This window comes from Pelophylax lessonae (genome assembly GCF_965119305.1).
Source record: "Pelophylax lessonae genome assembly, chromosome: 4".
In the NCBI taxonomy this organism is placed as follows: Eukaryota; Metazoa; Chordata; class Amphibia; order Anura; family Ranidae; genus Pelophylax; species Pelophylax lessonae.
In genome coordinates this window covers 621,571,453-621,586,907 of record NC_138771.1, presented here as the reverse complement: position 1 = coordinate 621,586,907, position 15,455 = coordinate 621,571,453, and the positions used below count along the sequence as shown (strand labels likewise).

Here is a 15,455-nt window from a genome sequence, read left to right as displayed (position 1 = left end):
ATGGAAAGTGGCAGTAACTCTCAGGGGTCTATTTGAGTTCTGTTTATCAGACAATTCCTCAATGATTGGAGAACACGGACATTATCTTTACCAACCAAATCATTGAGGGCCTGATCCCACTTCCCAGAGAAATAAACAGAAAGGCATCCGAACGCGTCAGCGCACACCAACCTGCATTGTTGCCCTTTTTTCAGTCAATGTGTTGATGTTCTCCATGACGCATGTTCACTAGAGAGTCTCATTACATCCATTGACAAGCATTTTCATTGATTTCAATTGAAAACTAAACAGGCCCTGAATGGTCTAAAAAAAAAACTTTTTTTTATTTTATTGCTTGCACACTCCTATTAACCACTTCAGCTCCGGATGGTTTTACCCCCTTTATGAGCAGGCCATTTTTTTTTTGTAATTCTGCATTGCGTTGCTTTAACGGACAATTGCGCGGTCGTGCGACGCTGTACCCAAATAAAATTGATGTTATTTTTTTTCTCCTACAAATGGAGCTTTCTTTTGGTGGTATTTGATCACCTCTGCGGTTTTTAGATTTTGCGCTATAAACAAAAAAAAAAAAAAAAAAAAAAAAAAAAAAAAGAAGAACACACCACGCAATATTTTTTTACTTTCTGCTATAAAAAATTTCCCAATAAAATTTTGTTTAACCACTTTACCACCGGAGGATTTTGCCGTCTTACGTCTGGGCCACTTTTTGCGATTCGGCGCTGTGCGACTTTAACGGACAATTGCGCGGTCATGCAACGCCGTATCCAAATGAAATTTACGTCCTTTTTTTCCCCACAAACAGAGCTTTCTTTTGGTGGTATTTGATCACCTGTGTGATTTTTAATTTTTGCGCTATAAACAAAAAGAGCGTAAATTTTGAAAAAATAATATTTTTCACATTTTTTTTTATATGAAATTCCCCCCCAAAAAAAAAAAAAAAATCAAAATTTTTTAAAATTTTTGGCCAATTTGTTTTCTGCTACATATTTTTGGTAAAAAAAAAAAAAAAAAAAAATCACAATAAGTGTATTTTGATTGGTTTGCGCAAAAGTTAAGGGAAAGATTTCTGTCATTTTTGGCGTTTTTTTTTTTTTAACGAGTAATGTCGGCGATCTGCGATTTTTTTCTTGCGGGACTGCGACATTGCGGCGGACAGATCGGACCCTTGACTGACATTTTTGACACTTTTGGGGGTACCAGTGACATTACTACAGTAATCAGTGCTATATATATGCACTGTTACTGTAAAAATGACACTGGCAGGGAAGGGGTTAATTTTATTGGAGGGGTTAATGTATGCCTGGTGCTTACTGACGTTTGTGGGGGGAGGTGATTGAGTGACACAGGGACAGATCGCAGGTTCAGCTATGCTGGACCCTGCAATCTGTCACTTAGGAGATCCGCCCGCTTTGTTTACACAAGCAGGCGGATCTCCACACTCGATTCCCTGACGATCGGGGAAGAGCAGCGGTGATCACCGGCTCTCCTCCCCTGGCCCGACTCCCGCTGTGACTGAATACAGCGGGAGCAAGCCTCCGGCGGCGCGCGCGCGCCGTCGAGAAAGGAGAGTGTCTGGTGACGTAGGTCTACGTCGCCAGACGATAACGAACCACTTTGCCGCAGTAGAGCTCTAGTGAGCAGACGGCAAGTGGTTAAAAAAAAAAAAAAATCTAATTTTTTTCATCAGTTTAGGCCAATTTGTATTCTGCCACATATTTTTGGTAAAAAAAAAAAAAGAAAATCCCAAAAAGCGTATTTTTATTGGTTTGCGCAAAAGATATAGCGTTTACAAATACGATACGATAGATTTTTGGACTTAAAGGTAAGTTTATAGGGTAAAGGTGCTACTCTATAGGATAAGGTGATGAATCAATTATGTGCGTTATCAAACTAAAGGGATATGCAAAATATCTAATAACATATATATTAATATTAATTATTATACATTTTTGGACTTATTTCTTTCTTTTACTAGTAATGGCGGCAATCGGCGATTTTTAGCGGGACTGCGACATTGCGGTGGACAGATCGGACCCCTGACATTTTTGACACTTTTTTGGGGGGACCAGTGACATTACTACAGTAATCAGTGCTAAATAATATGCACTGTTACTGTAATAATAACACTGGCAGGGAATGGATCAACACTGGGGGTGATCAAGGGGTTAAGTGTATGCCTAATAGTGCTTACTAACTGTGTGGGGGGATGGGTTGGACAGAGGTAGAAAGAGATCAGTGATTCAGCTTAGCTGAATCACACGATCTTTCCGTGCCTCTCTGATAGAAGAGCCGCCTGCTTTGTTTACATAGGCAGGCGGCTCTTATGTCATTCTAGCCAAAGTTCGCGGGAGACAAGCAGCGATCTAGCCCAATCCTCCTGCAGTCTGGCTCCTGCTATGTCAAATCACAGCGCGCGCCGCCGAAACCACGTAGATCTACATGATTATGCACCGCCGAGCCGCCCTGTCACAATAAATCTGCGTGGGGAGGTCGGCAAGTGATTAAAGAGAACCTGTGATAAATGACATATATAAGCACTATTCAACCAAAAAGCAAACATATTAAAGACCATCAATGCTTAGATGCGATGGCTGCATTAGTTTTCTTTTTTAGGCTTTCCTTTATTTTCACCGGGTGATCCTGCCAGTAAGTTGTAAGGAAAGAAAATAGTTTGAGTCCCCCAACATCTCCCATCCCGCCCACAGCACTATTGTGTTCTGTTGATAAAGAGACTTTCCTGCTAGTAGAAGACAATGATTAGTGTTGCTGTATAGCCAGGAGCTCTAATCATTCAGGAAAAACCCAACAGGCTGGTTATACACAGGCCGACCTATAGAAACAGGCTGGTCCTTGCTCAACTTCCATCTATGCTAAATTGTCAAAAGTATTGGGATGCCTGCCTGTGCCCACACACTTTAATGGCATCCCAGTCTTAGTCTGTAGGGTTCAATATTGAGTTGGCCCACCCTTTGCAGCTATAACACCTTCAACTCTTCTGGGAAGACTGTCCATAAGGTTTAGGAGTGTCTATGGGAATGTTTGACCATTCTTCCAGAAGAACATTTGTGAGGTCAGGGACAGCCAGGAGAAGGTCTGGCTAGCAGTCTCCGCTCTAATTCATCCCAAAGGTGTTATATCGGGTTGAGGTCAGGAATCTGTGCAGGCCCCAAACTCACTCATCCTTGCTTTGTGCACTGGTCCAAATCATTTGGTGGAGGGGGGATTATGATGTGGGGTTGTTTTTCAGGGGTTGGGCTTGGCCCTTTAGTTGCAGTGTTAAGGCGTCAGGACTCTGTGCAGGCCAGTCAAGTTCCTCCACCCCAAACTCACTCATCCATGTCTTTATGGACCTTGCTTTGTGCACTGGTCTGCAGTCATGTTGGAACAGGAAGGGGCCATCCCCAAACTCTTCCCACAAAGTTGGGAGTATGAAATTGTCCAAAATGTCTTGGTATGCTGACACCTTAAGAGTTCCCTTCTCTGGAACTAAGGGGCCAAGCCCAACACCTGAAAAACAACCCCACACCATAATCCCCCCTCCACCAAATGATTTGGACCAGTGCACAAAGTAGAGCTGCATGAATAATCATTAAGAAAAAAAAAACGCAATCTCTCCTCACGATCTTAAAATGGCATTTCCTCGTATCGAAGGCTGCTAGATAATTATAAAAACACAATGTTTTACAATGTATCATTTTATTCCTTAGATCAAAGGAATGAATGAACTTCCACCTGCAAGTCCCGGTTTACCTTAGGCTCCTTTCACACATGGGAGTCACATGGAAGTCCATCTGCGGACCTTCGTTTTTCTCAGCAGGGGGAATCGATCCGCCGATCCCCCGCTGAGCAGGAGGATGCAGCTCTGTGTGCGGAGACAGAGCTGTCAGGTTCCCGCTGTTCTCTATGGGGGAATCGGATGAGAACAGACCAGATTGTATGGCTGAATTAGCATCGCATTCAGGCAAAACTCGCACAGGACCCTTTTTTGGGTCCACACCAGAATCGGATCGCATGGGTGATCACACCTATACGATCCGATTCATGTCCGAACTGACAGTTCGTACTGTGATATGCAAACTGATCTGGGGGTGTTGTTAACTTTGTATTGACACCCCCAGCAACTGGTATAAGACAGTGTGAACTGCCTGCGAGTTGAATGCAATGTTTGAACCCGCAGTGGATTCACAGGGTTGCCGCATCGCATATGTGTGAACCGGGACTAAAGCTGGATACACACTACAACTTTTGTTGTCAGATTTCCTTCAGATTTACGATTTCTATGTAGTGCAAGGGACCTGCCAGATTGCATACAAATTGAAAGTCTTTAGATTTGACCTCATATTAAATGGTTTTGGTAAATCTAAAGGAAAAAATCTAAAGAAAATTGTATAGTGTGTATGGCCCATTAGTGAGGGCAGTTTATCCTCTTAAAGCGGAGTTCCACCCCACTTAAAAAAATTCAAAGTCTGGAGCAAATACTGTAGCTGCTGACTTTTAAATAGTAGAACTTACCTGTCCAGGGAGCCCACGATGTCGGCACTCAAAGCCGATTTTCGTATCGGCCATCAGGTGCCACCGCCATCCAGGGTAAGGGAACCCGGCAGTGAAGCCTTTTGGCTGCACTTTGAAATTGGCCCAGCGGCGGAGGAAAAAGGAGGGGGCCAACTTCCGAGGGACAGCGCCGCGGCCCTTTCTCCCAGGAAGTGGGGAAGGGTATCTGTCAAAAACAGGAACATTTTCCCCCCTGAAAGGTGCCAAATGGGGCCCTGGAGCAGGGGGGGGGGGGGGGCGAGGAAGCAGATCAGCGGAGTTTCACTTTTGAGTGGAACTCCGCTTTAAAAACTAAGCCTTTTTCTGACATTTGTTGCTTACAAGTTAAAATCAGTATCTTTTGCTAGAAAATTACTTCGAACCCCCAAACACACACACAGACATATCCATCTATCCATCCATCTCCGACCGCCCCATAGAGCAGGCTGTATCCATGCCTACTCTGCATAGCAGACACGGACCGGTCATCCGCCTGTTCAGCGGACAGATTCCTCGCTGAGCATGTAGATCCGATTGATTGAGTCCGCCCCTTCTGAAAGTAACCTGAGGGTAAAACTTTTTTTTTTTTTTTTTTTTATTACCAGAACAGTGACAGAGAGGAAATTTTCTAATGGGGACATTAGTAAAGACTTTGATATCCATCTATTAGGGATGCACCGAAATGAAATTCTTGGCCGAAGCCGAATAATAATGAAATGCTTGGCCGAAGGCCGAATACCGAACGCGGTGTTTCGCATTTTTTCCATTTATTCTCACTCCCTCTCTCTCGTCCTCTCTCTCGTCCCCCTCTCTCTCTCTCTCGTCCCCCCTCTCTCTCTCTCTCTCGTCCCCCCTCTCTCTCTCTCTCGTCCCCCCTCTCTCTCTCTCTCGTCCCCCTCTCTCTCTCTCTCGTCCCCCCTCTCTCTCTCTCTCGTCCCCCCTCTCTCTCTCTCTCGTCCCCCCCCTCTCTCTCTCTCGTCCCCCCTCTCTCTCTCTCGTCCTCTCTCTCTCTCTCTCGTCCTCTCTCTCTCTCTCTCTCTCGTCTCTCTCTCTCTCTCTCTCTCGTCCTCTCCCTCTCTCTCTCTCGTCCTCTCCCTCTCTCTCTCTCGTCCTCTCCCTCTCTCTCTCTCGTCCTCTCTCTCTCTCTCTCTCGTCCTCTCTCTCTCTCTCTCTCGTCCTCCCTCTCTCTCTCTCGTCCTCCCTCTCGTCCTCCCTCTCTCTCTCGTCCTCCCTCTCTCTCTCGTCCTCCCTCTCTCTCTCGTCCTCCCTCTCTCTCTCGTCCTCCCTCTCTCTCTCGTCCTCCCTCTCTCTCTCGTCCTCCCTCTCTCTCTCGTCCTCCCTCTCTCTCTCGTCCTCCCTCTCTCTCTCGTCCTCCCTCTCTCTCTCGTCCTCCCTCTCGTGTCTCTCTCTCTCTCGTGTCTCTCTCTCTCTTGTCCTCTCGTGTCTCTCTCTCTCTCTTGTCCTCTCGTGTCTCTCTCTCTCTCTTGTCCTCTCGTGTCTCTCTCTCTCTCTCTCTTGTCCTCTCGTGTCTCTCTCTCTCTCTTGTCCTCTCGTGTCTCTCTCTCTCTCTTGTCCTCTCGTGTCTCTCTCTCTCTCTCTTGTCCTCTCGTGTCTCTCTCTCTCTCTTGTCCTCTCGTGTCTCTCTCTCTCTCTCGTCCTCTCGTGTCTCTCTCTCTCTCGTCCTCTCGTGTCTCTCTCTCTCTCTCGTCCTCTCGTGTCTCTCTCTCTCTCTCGTCCTCTCTCTCTCTCTCTCTCGTCCTCCCTCTCTCTCTCTCTCGTCCTCCCTCTCTCTCTCTCTCGTCCTCCCTCTCTCTCTCTCTCGTCCTCTCTCTCTCTCTCGTCCTCTCTCTCTCTCTCGTCCTCTCTCTCTCTCTCTCTCGTCCTCCTCTCTCTCTCTCTCGTCCTCTCTCTCGTCCTCTCTCTCGTCCTCTCTCTCCTCTCTCTCGTCCTCTCTCCGTCCTCTCTCTCGTCCTCTCTCTCGTCCTCTCTCTCGTCCTCTCTCTCGTCTCTCTCTCCTCTCTCTCTCTCGTCCTCTCTCTCTCTCTCTCTCTCGTCTCTCTCTCTCTCTCTCCTCTCTCTCTCTCTCTCGTCCTCTCTCTCTCTCTCTCGTCCTCTCTCTCTCTCTCTCGTCCTCTCTCTCTCTCTCGTCCTCTCTCTCTCTCTCTCTCTCTCTCTCTCTCTCTCTCTCGTCCTCTCTCTCTCTCTCTCGTCCTCTCTCTCTCTCTCTCTCGTCCTCCCTCTCTCTCTCTCTCTCGTCCTCCCTCTCTCTCTCTCTCTCTCCTCGTCCTCCCTCTCTCTCTCTCTCTCTCTCTCTCTCTCTCTCTCTCTCTCTCTCTCTCTCTTCTCTCTCTCGTCCTCTCTCTCTCGTCCTCTCTCTCTCGTCCTCCCTCTCTCGTCCTCCCTCTCTCGTCCTCCCTCTCTCGTCCTCCCTCTCTCGTCCTCCCTCTCTCGTCCTCCTCTCTCGTCCTCCCTCTCTCTCTCTCGTCCTCCCTCTCTCTCTCTCGTCCTCCCTCTCTCTCTCTCGTCCTCCCCTCTCTCTCTCTCGTCCTCCCTCTCTCTCTCTCGTCCTCCCTCTCTCTCTCTCGTCCTCCCTCTCTCTCTCTCGTCCTCCCTCTCTCTCTCTCGTCCTCCCTCTCTCTCTCTCGTCCTCCCTCTCTCTCTCTCTCGTCCTCCCTCTCTCTCTCTCTCGTCCTCCCTCTCTCTCTCTCTCGTCCTCTCTCTCTCTCTCTCGTCCTCTCTCTCTCTCTCTCGTCCTCTCTCTCTCTCTCTCGTCCTCTCTCTCTCTCTCTCGTCCTCTCTCTCTCTCTCTCGTCCTCCCTCTCTCTCTCTCTCGTCCTCCCTCTCTCTCTCCTCTCTCGTCCTCCCTCTCTCTCTCTCTCTCGTCCTCCCTCTCTCTCTCTCTCTCGTCCTCCCTCTCTCTCTCTCTCTCGTCCTCCCTCTCTCTCTCTCTCTCGTCCTCCCTCTCTCTCTCTCTCTCTCTCTCTCTCTCTCTCTCTCTCTCTCGTCCTCCCTCTCTCTCTCTCTCTCGTCCTCCCTCTCTCTCTCTCTCTCGTCCTCCCTCTCTCTCTCTCTCGTCCTCCCTCTCTCTCCTCTCTCGTCCTCCCTCTCTCTCTCTCTCTCGTCCTCCCTCTCTCTCTCTCTCTCGTCCTCCCTCTCTCTCGTCCTCCCTCTCTCTCTCTCTCTCGTCCTCCCTCTCTCTCTCTCTCGTCCTCCCTCTCTCTCTCTCTCTCGTCCTCCCTCTCTCTCTCTCTCTCGTCCTCCCTCTCTCTCTCTCTCGTCCTCCCTCTCTCTCTCTCTCGTCCTCCCTCTCTCTCTCTCTCGTCCTCCCTCTCTCTCTCTCTCGTCCTCCCTCTCTCTCTCTCTCGTCCTCCCCTCTCTCTCTCTCTCGTCCTCCCTTCTCTCTCTCTCGTCCTCCCTCTCTCTCTCTCTCGTCCTCCCTCTCTCTCTCTCTCGTCCTCCCTCTCTCTCTCTCTCGTCCTCCCTCTCTCTCTCTCTCGTCCTCCCTCTCTCTCTCTCTCGTCCTCCCTCTCTCTCTCTCTCGTCCTCCCTCTCTCTCTCTCTCGTCCTCCCTCTCTCTCTCTCTCGTCCTCCCTCTCTCTCTCTCTCGTCCTCCCTCTCTCTCTCTCTCGTCCTCCCCTCTCTCTCTCTCTCGTCCTCCCCCTCTCTCTCTCTCGTCCTCCCCCTCTCTCTCTCTCGTCCTCCCCCCTCTCTCTCTCTCGTCCTCCCCCTCTCTCTCTCCTCCCCTCCTCTCTCTCTCTCTCTCGTCCTCCCCCTCTCTCTCTCGTCCTCCCCCTCTCTCTCTCGTCCTCCCCCTCTCTCTCTCGTCCTCCCCCTCTCTCTCTCGTCCTCCCCCTCTCTCTCTCGTCCTCCCCCTCTCTCTCTCGTCCTCCCCCTCTCTCTCTCGTCCTCCCCCTCTCTCTCTCGTCCTCCCCTCTCTCTCTCGTCCTCCCCCTCTCTCTCTCGTCCTCCCCTCTCTCTCTCGTCCTCCCTCTCTCTCTCTCGTCCTCCTCTCTCTCGTCCTCCCTCTCTCTCTCTCGTCCTCCCTCTCTCTCTCTCGTCCTCTCGTGTCTCTCTCTCTCTCTCGTCCTCTCGTGTCTCTCTCTCTCTCTCGTCCTCTCGTGTCTCTCTCTCTCTCTCGTCCTCTCGTGTCTCTCTCTCTCTCTCGTCCTCTCGTGTCTCTCTCTCTCTCTCTCGTCCTCTCGTGTCTCTCTCTCTCTCTCTCGTCCTCTCGTGTCTCTCTCTCTCTCTCTCTCTCGTCCTCTCGTGTCTCTCTCTCTCTCGTCCTCTCGTGTCTCTCTCTCTCTCGTCCTCTCGTGTCTCTCTCTCTCTCTCTCGTCCTCTCGTGTCTCTCTCTCTCTCTCTCTCTCGTCCTCTCGTGTCTCTCTCTCTCTCTCGTCCTCTCGTGTCTCTCTCTCTCTCTCGTCCTCTCGTGTCTCTCTCTCTCTCTCGTCCTCTCGTGTCTCTCTCTCTCTCTCGTCCTCTCGTGTCTCTCTCTCTCTCTCGTCCTCTCGTGTCTCTCTCTCTCTCTCGTCCTCTCGTGTCTCTCTCTCTCTCTCTCGTCCTCTCGTGTCTCTCTCTCTCTCTCTCGTCCTCTCGTGTCTCTCTCTCTCTCTCTCGTCCTCTCGTGTCTCTCTCTCTCTCTCTCTCGTCCTCTCGTGTCTCTCTCTCTCTCGTCCTCTCGTGTCTCTCTCTCTCTCGTCCTCTCGTGTCTCTCTCTCTCTCGTCCTCTCGTGTCTCTCTCTCTCTCGTCCTCTCGTGTCTCTCTCTCTCTCGTCCTCTCGTGTCTCTCTCTCTCTCGTCCTCTCGTGTCTCTCTCTCTCTCGTCCTCTCGTGTCTCTCTCTCTCTCGTCCTCTCGTGTCTCTCTCTCTCTCGTCCTCTCGTGTCTCTCTCTCTCTCGTCCTCTCGTGTCTCTCTCTCTCTCGTCCTCTCGTGTCTCTCTCTCTCTCGTCCTCTCGTGTCTCTCTCTCTCTCGTCCTCTCGTGTCTCTCTCTCTCTCGTCCTCTCGTGTCTCTCTCTCTCTCGTCCTCTCGTGTCTCTCTCTCTCTCGTCCTCTCGTGTCTCTCTCTCTCTCGTCCTCTCGTGTCTCTCTCTCTCCGTCCTCTCGTGTCTCTCTCTCTCTCGTCCTCTCGTGTCTCTCTCTCTCTCGTCCTCTCGTGTCTCTCTCTCTCTCGTCGTCTCTCTCGTCCTCTCGTGTCTCTCTCTCTCTCGTCCTCTCGTGTCTCTCTCTCTCTCGTCCTCTCGTGTCTCTCTCTCTCTCGTCCTCTCGTGTCTCTCTCTCTCTCGTCCTCTCGTGTCTCTCTCTCTCTCGTCCTCTCGTGTCTCTCTCTCTCTCGTCCTCTCGTGTCTCTCTCTCTCTCGTCCTCTCGTGTCTCTCTCTCTCTCGTCCTCTCGTGTCTCTCTCTCTCTCGTCCTCTCGTGTCTCTCTCTCTCTCGTCCTCTCGTGTCTCTCTCTCTCTCGTCCTCTCGTGTCTCTCTCTCTCTCGTCCTCTCGTGTCTCTCTCTCTCTCGTCCTCTCGTGTCTCTCTCTCTCTCGTCCTCTCGTGTCTCTCTCTCTCTCGTCCTCTCGTGTCTCTCTCTCTCTCGTCCTCTCGTGTCTCTCTCTCTCTCGTCCTCTCGTGTCTCTCTCTCTCTCGTCCTCTCGTGTCTCTCTCTCGTCCTCTCGTGTCTCTCTCTCTCTCGTCCTCTCGTGTCTCTCTCTCGTCCTCTCGTGTCTCTCTCTCTCTCGTCCTCTCGTGTCTCTCTCTCGTCCTCTCGTGTCTCTCTCTCTCTCGTCCTCTCGTGTCTCTCTCTCTCTCGTCCTCTCGTGTCTCTCTCTCTCTCGTCCTCTCGTGTCTCTCTCTCTCTCGTCCTCTCGTGTCTCTCTCTCTCTCGTCCTCTCGTGTCTCTCTCTCTCTCGTCCTCTCGTGTCTCTCTCTCTCTCGTCCTCTCGTGTCTCTCTCTCTCTCGTCCTCTCGTGTCTCTCTCTCTCTCGTCCTCTCGTGTCTCTCTCTCTCTCGTCCTCTCGTGTCTCTCTCTCTCTCGTCCTCTCGTGTCTCTCTCTCTCTCGTCCTCTCGTGTCTCTCTCTCTCTCGTCCTCTCGTGTCTCTCTCTCTCTCGTCCTCTCGTGTCTCTCTCTCTCGTCCTCTCGTGTCTCTCTCTCTCTCGTCCTCTCGTGTCTCTCTCTCTCTCGTCCTCTCGTGTCTCTCTCTCTCTCGTCCTCTCGTGTCTCTCTCTCTCTCGTCCTCTCGTGTCTCTCTCTCTCTCGTCCTCTCGTGTCTCTCTCTCTCTCTCGTGTCTCTCTCTCTCTCTCATCCTCTCGTGTCTCTCTCTCTCTCGTCCTCTCGTGTCTCTCTCTCTTGTCCTCTCGTGTCTCTCTCTCTTGTCCTCTCGTGTCTCTCTCTCTTGTCCTCTCGTGTCTCTCTCTCTTGTCCTCTCGTGTCTCTCTCTCTTGTCCTCTCGTGTCTCTCTCTCTTGTCCTCTCGTGTCTCTCTCTCTTGTCCTCTCGTGTCTCTCTCTCTTGTCCTCTCGTGTCTCTCTCTCTTGTCCTCTCGTGTCTCTCTCTCGTGTCTCTGTCCTCTCATGTCTCTCCTTACCTCCCTCCTTCCCGTCTGCAGAGTCGATGTTTGCTGTATGGCTCCTGTGCCCTGTCACAGGCGGAGGCGGAGTACATTTGGTATCACTCCGCCTGTGACAGAAGCCGGCGCTAAGCGGCTATACAGGAAGCATCCGCTCTGCTTCCTGTAGTGCCTCCGGCTATGTTTACAGTGATGCTCGGGGATGGCGGGTCGCCGGTCAGGGACCCGCAATCTGGGCTTACCGACCCACCATCCGCGTCATTAAAAACGTCATTGTTCGGCAAAATTTATTTAAAATTTAAATTTTGGTTGCCGAACATTCGGTGCATCCCTACCATCTATATTCACACACACTATAATGCTTTGTGTAAACGATAAATGACACTATGGTGTTGTGTGTAAACACTCAATATACTCAGGAACTGATAAGACTGGTGCAGACAGATTTTGTGAAAGGGTCTCCCGTTGTTTCTAAGGTCCCTTTTATGCCTAGTACACAGGATGAAAAAATAGAAATTGGACAACAAAAACGCTGCTTTCTTAGCGATTGTCTGATAATCCGATCTTTAGTACAGAGCTTTCAAGAGCCGTTCAAGTGTAATTATCTAAAGGTACTTCTCCTTTAACAAGTGGGATTAAAAGAGAAGTTCACTTTTGTAAAATAAAAAAAAAAGTTACATCTTTTAACCTCCCTGGCGGTCTGATTAAGTCAGGATTTCTGTGCTTAAAGCTGTACATTCTTATGCATGGAAATCTATTTTATATTTTAAAACTCACCTTCCCCTGCGATCCCCGCCGTCCTCCCAGCCGATGCCGGCACCTGTCTTCTGGTTCCCTTCCCTGCGATCGTTGCGTCGGGGGGGGGGGGGGGGTTTTACTGGCGGCAATTTCAAAAATATAAATACACCAAATGAGATGATAGAAAGCTGTGACCCCAACGGATTACACTGTACCATCCCATTTCACCTGGTGACTTTTCCAGTGCCCTGCCTGTGCTTTTCCAGTTCTTGTGTGGAAAATAGAGAACGACCATGGCGTCCAAAAAGCGTTCTTTGTGCAAAAGCACTTTAATGCCCCGTACACACATGCAGATTATCTGCAGACTTACCAAAACCATATAATATGAGGTCAAACCTAAACACTTTCAATTTGTATGCAATCCGGCAGGCCCTTGCACTACATAGAAAAGGTAAATCTGCAGACAAAAGTCTGCAATCTGCATGTGTGTATGGGGCATTAGACGAACTGGAAAACAGCGACAGCGAAACGGAGTAGCTTGAAAAACTGAGCGATATCGATTTGTGGGAAAATTCGTCATCCGGTACGGAAAAGTGATGACAGCGACGATTCTGATGTCTCTTTCTGGCACATAGCTCCGTTAGAAATTCTGAAGAATCATTTGATATATTTCCCAAATTCTACAAGCCATGTGCCAGAAAGAGACATCAGAATCGTCGCTGTCGTCACTTTCCATACCTGATGACGAATTTTCCCATGAATCGCTATCGCTCAGTTCTTCAAGTTACTCCGTTTCGCTGTCGCTGTTTTCCAGTTCGTCTAAAAGCGCTTTTGCAAAAAAAAAAAACGCTTTTTGGACGCCATGGTCGTTCTCTATTTTCCAGGCACAAAGAACTGGAAAAGCACAGGCAGGGCACTGGAAAAGTCACCAGCTGAAATCCTGTGGTGAAATGGGATGATACAGTGTAATCCGTTAGGATCACAGCTTTCTATCATCTCATTTAGGGCTCTTTCACACGGGCTTTCCGTGTGAAAGGTCCGCCGCGGGACTTTTTTTTTCACGGAGCGGATGACATTTCTGTCATCCGCTCCGTAGGTCCGCATATCATCCCATCCATTTGCGGATGATATGCGGACATAATGTAAGTCTATGGGGGATTGCGGATGTCAGCGGATGACACCGCTGACATCCGATTTTCCTTCCTTTCCGTTTTTTGAACGGAACAAAAATAGGATTTTTTCAGTTCCAAAAAACGGAACAGAACTGACAGGAGGAAAATCGGATGTCAGCGGATGGTATTCCGCTGACATTCGCAATGCCATAGACTTACATTATGTCCGTATATCCCCCGCAAAAAAATAGGATGATTTGCGGACATACGGAGCGCCCGTGTGAAAGGGCCCTAAGTGTATTTACATTTTTGAATTTGCCGCCGGTTCCACCCCTCCTACATCGCAACGCTCGCAGGGAACTGGAAGACAGGTGCCGGCATCTGCCGAGCACAGAGTGGGGAGAGAGCGTGAGGAGGACGGGGAGGACAGCGGGGGAATCACAAGGAAGGCGAATGTGCTTCTGGGGTATTCCTGAGTGTGGCTCGGGGTTACCACTTTTGGTACTGAGGGTTAACCCCGAGCCACACTCGGGAATACCGCTAGGGGGGTTAATAATAAATAAAAGACAGTTACACAGACCAGAGTCCTGTGAGTTGCTGTACCCAGGTGCAATGCTTTCCAGGCTCCTAATAAAAAGCAAATAATAAATGTACATATTATTAGGAGCCTGGAAAGCATTGCACCTGGGTACAGCAACTCACATGTGTCATGCAGGACTCTGGTCTGAGTAATGGTTTCCTCATACCTGCAGGCAGTTACTGAATGACAGAAAGCTCAATGAACTACCAGAGAACTCAACACTGCCCTGGCAGTTCACTGAGAACAAGCGGTTAGGTGCAAAGGCTATCAGTAATTCCATTCACAGAACTCTGTAAATCAATGATGGGGGGCCGGTGGGCAGAGCCCTGCACTGCTTTTATTTTTGTGACAGCGAATGGGAGGAGAAGATCCCCGACTCACTGTCACAATGGGGACTTGGGGGCTGCTGTATCAGTAACAGAGAAGGAAGGAAAATTAACATTTGATACAGGACTTTAACCATTTAAGCCCCGGAGAATTTGGCTGCTCAAAGACCAGGCCCTATTTTACAATTTGGCACTGTGTGACTTTAACTGACAATTGCGCTGTCGTGCGACGCTGTACCCAAATAAAATTGATGTCCTTTTTTTCCCACAAATAGAGATTTCTCTTGGTGGTATTTGATCACCTGTGAGATTTTTATTTTTTTCGCTATAAACAAAAAAAGAGCGACAATTCTGAAAAAAAAAACAATATTTTTCACATTTTTTTTTTTTTATGAAATTCTCTAGTCTACATTTTACATTTAGCCCCGGTTCACACTACTGCGTGTGCGGGGTTCGCATGTCATGTCGGAGCGCACTGCTCCGACATGACATGCGATCAGCTGTGCGGTGCGAGTTTAGCCATACAGTTTGTATGGCTAAATTCGCATCGCACCCGCAGCAAACACGCACAGGAGGCATTTTTGCTGCCGCATCAGGATCGGATCGCACAGCGGTTCACACTTGTGCGATCCGATCCTGTGCGAACTGCACGATCGCACTGCGATATGCGATCAAACTGGGGGTGTCGTTAAGATTACATTGACACCCCCAGCGGATTGCATATGGCAGTGTGAACTGCCGGGGGTGCGTGTGCGATGCGGGAACAGGCTGCGAATTCGCAGCCTTCCCGCATCGCATAAGTGTGAACCGAGCCTTACTGTCATGTCCAAGAGGGTTAGGGCAGTGCTGGAAAATAATGGAGGCCACAAAAAATATTAACACTTTGGGTCCATGTATTTAGTTATTGAGGGGACAGCAAATGTACACTGTTATACAAGCTGGACACTCACTACTTTACATTGTAGCAAAGTGTCATTTCTTCAGTGTTGTCACATGAAAAGATATAATAAAATATTTACAAAAATGTGAGGGGTGTACTCACTTTTGTGAGATCCTGTATGTATGTATATATATATATATATATATATATATATATATATATATATATATATATATATTAGTATGTGATGCATTGTAAAAACACTCCATATATACCCTCATACAGAACAGAGGCCTATAATAATAATGATGATGATGATGATGATGATAAGTTGATGAGGTCAGTGTCCCCCTGGTGTAATGTACATCCAGGGCCCCGGTGCTGCAAGCACACATGTACTGATCACCTCCCCTCCCCCATAGAGGGCCCATTCTGCCCTCTCAGTCCTGTATGATCACATTCCTCCCATGTGACAGGCACACATGACGTCACCTCTCCAGCTATACAGGTAACCCTCACCTGCACACCCCCCTCCCCGCACACACAGGGCTCCTCTCCCTCTTCCCCCACTCTCACCATCTTGCTGCCCGTTCCCAGAGCCGCCTCTCCCCGTCTGAAGGCCTGCTCTCAGGCCTCGGTCCCCGGACTCTCGTGGTTGCAGTGTCCGGTCCCCGGCACCTCCTCCCCCAGCCTCACCCAGCAAGGAGCAGAGAGGAGGGCAAAGCGGCAGAGCT

The 15,455-nt window shown here is 49.5% G+C and overlaps 1 protein-coding gene across 1 annotated transcript in view; it reads right to left on the bottom strand.

Moving 5' to 3' along the window:
• Positions 1-15,455, bottom strand: part of LOC309553997 (AP-1 complex subunit sigma-1A-like) — an 80,930-nt gene extending 65,475 nt beyond the window's left edge. Inside the window, exon 1 of the mRNA XM_082255518.1 lies at positions 15,298-15,455. Coding sequence (XP_082111644.1) covers positions 15,298-15,300 — 3 coding nt within the window. The 5' untranslated portion in view covers positions 15,301-15,455. The remainder of the gene's footprint in view (positions 1-15,297) is intronic.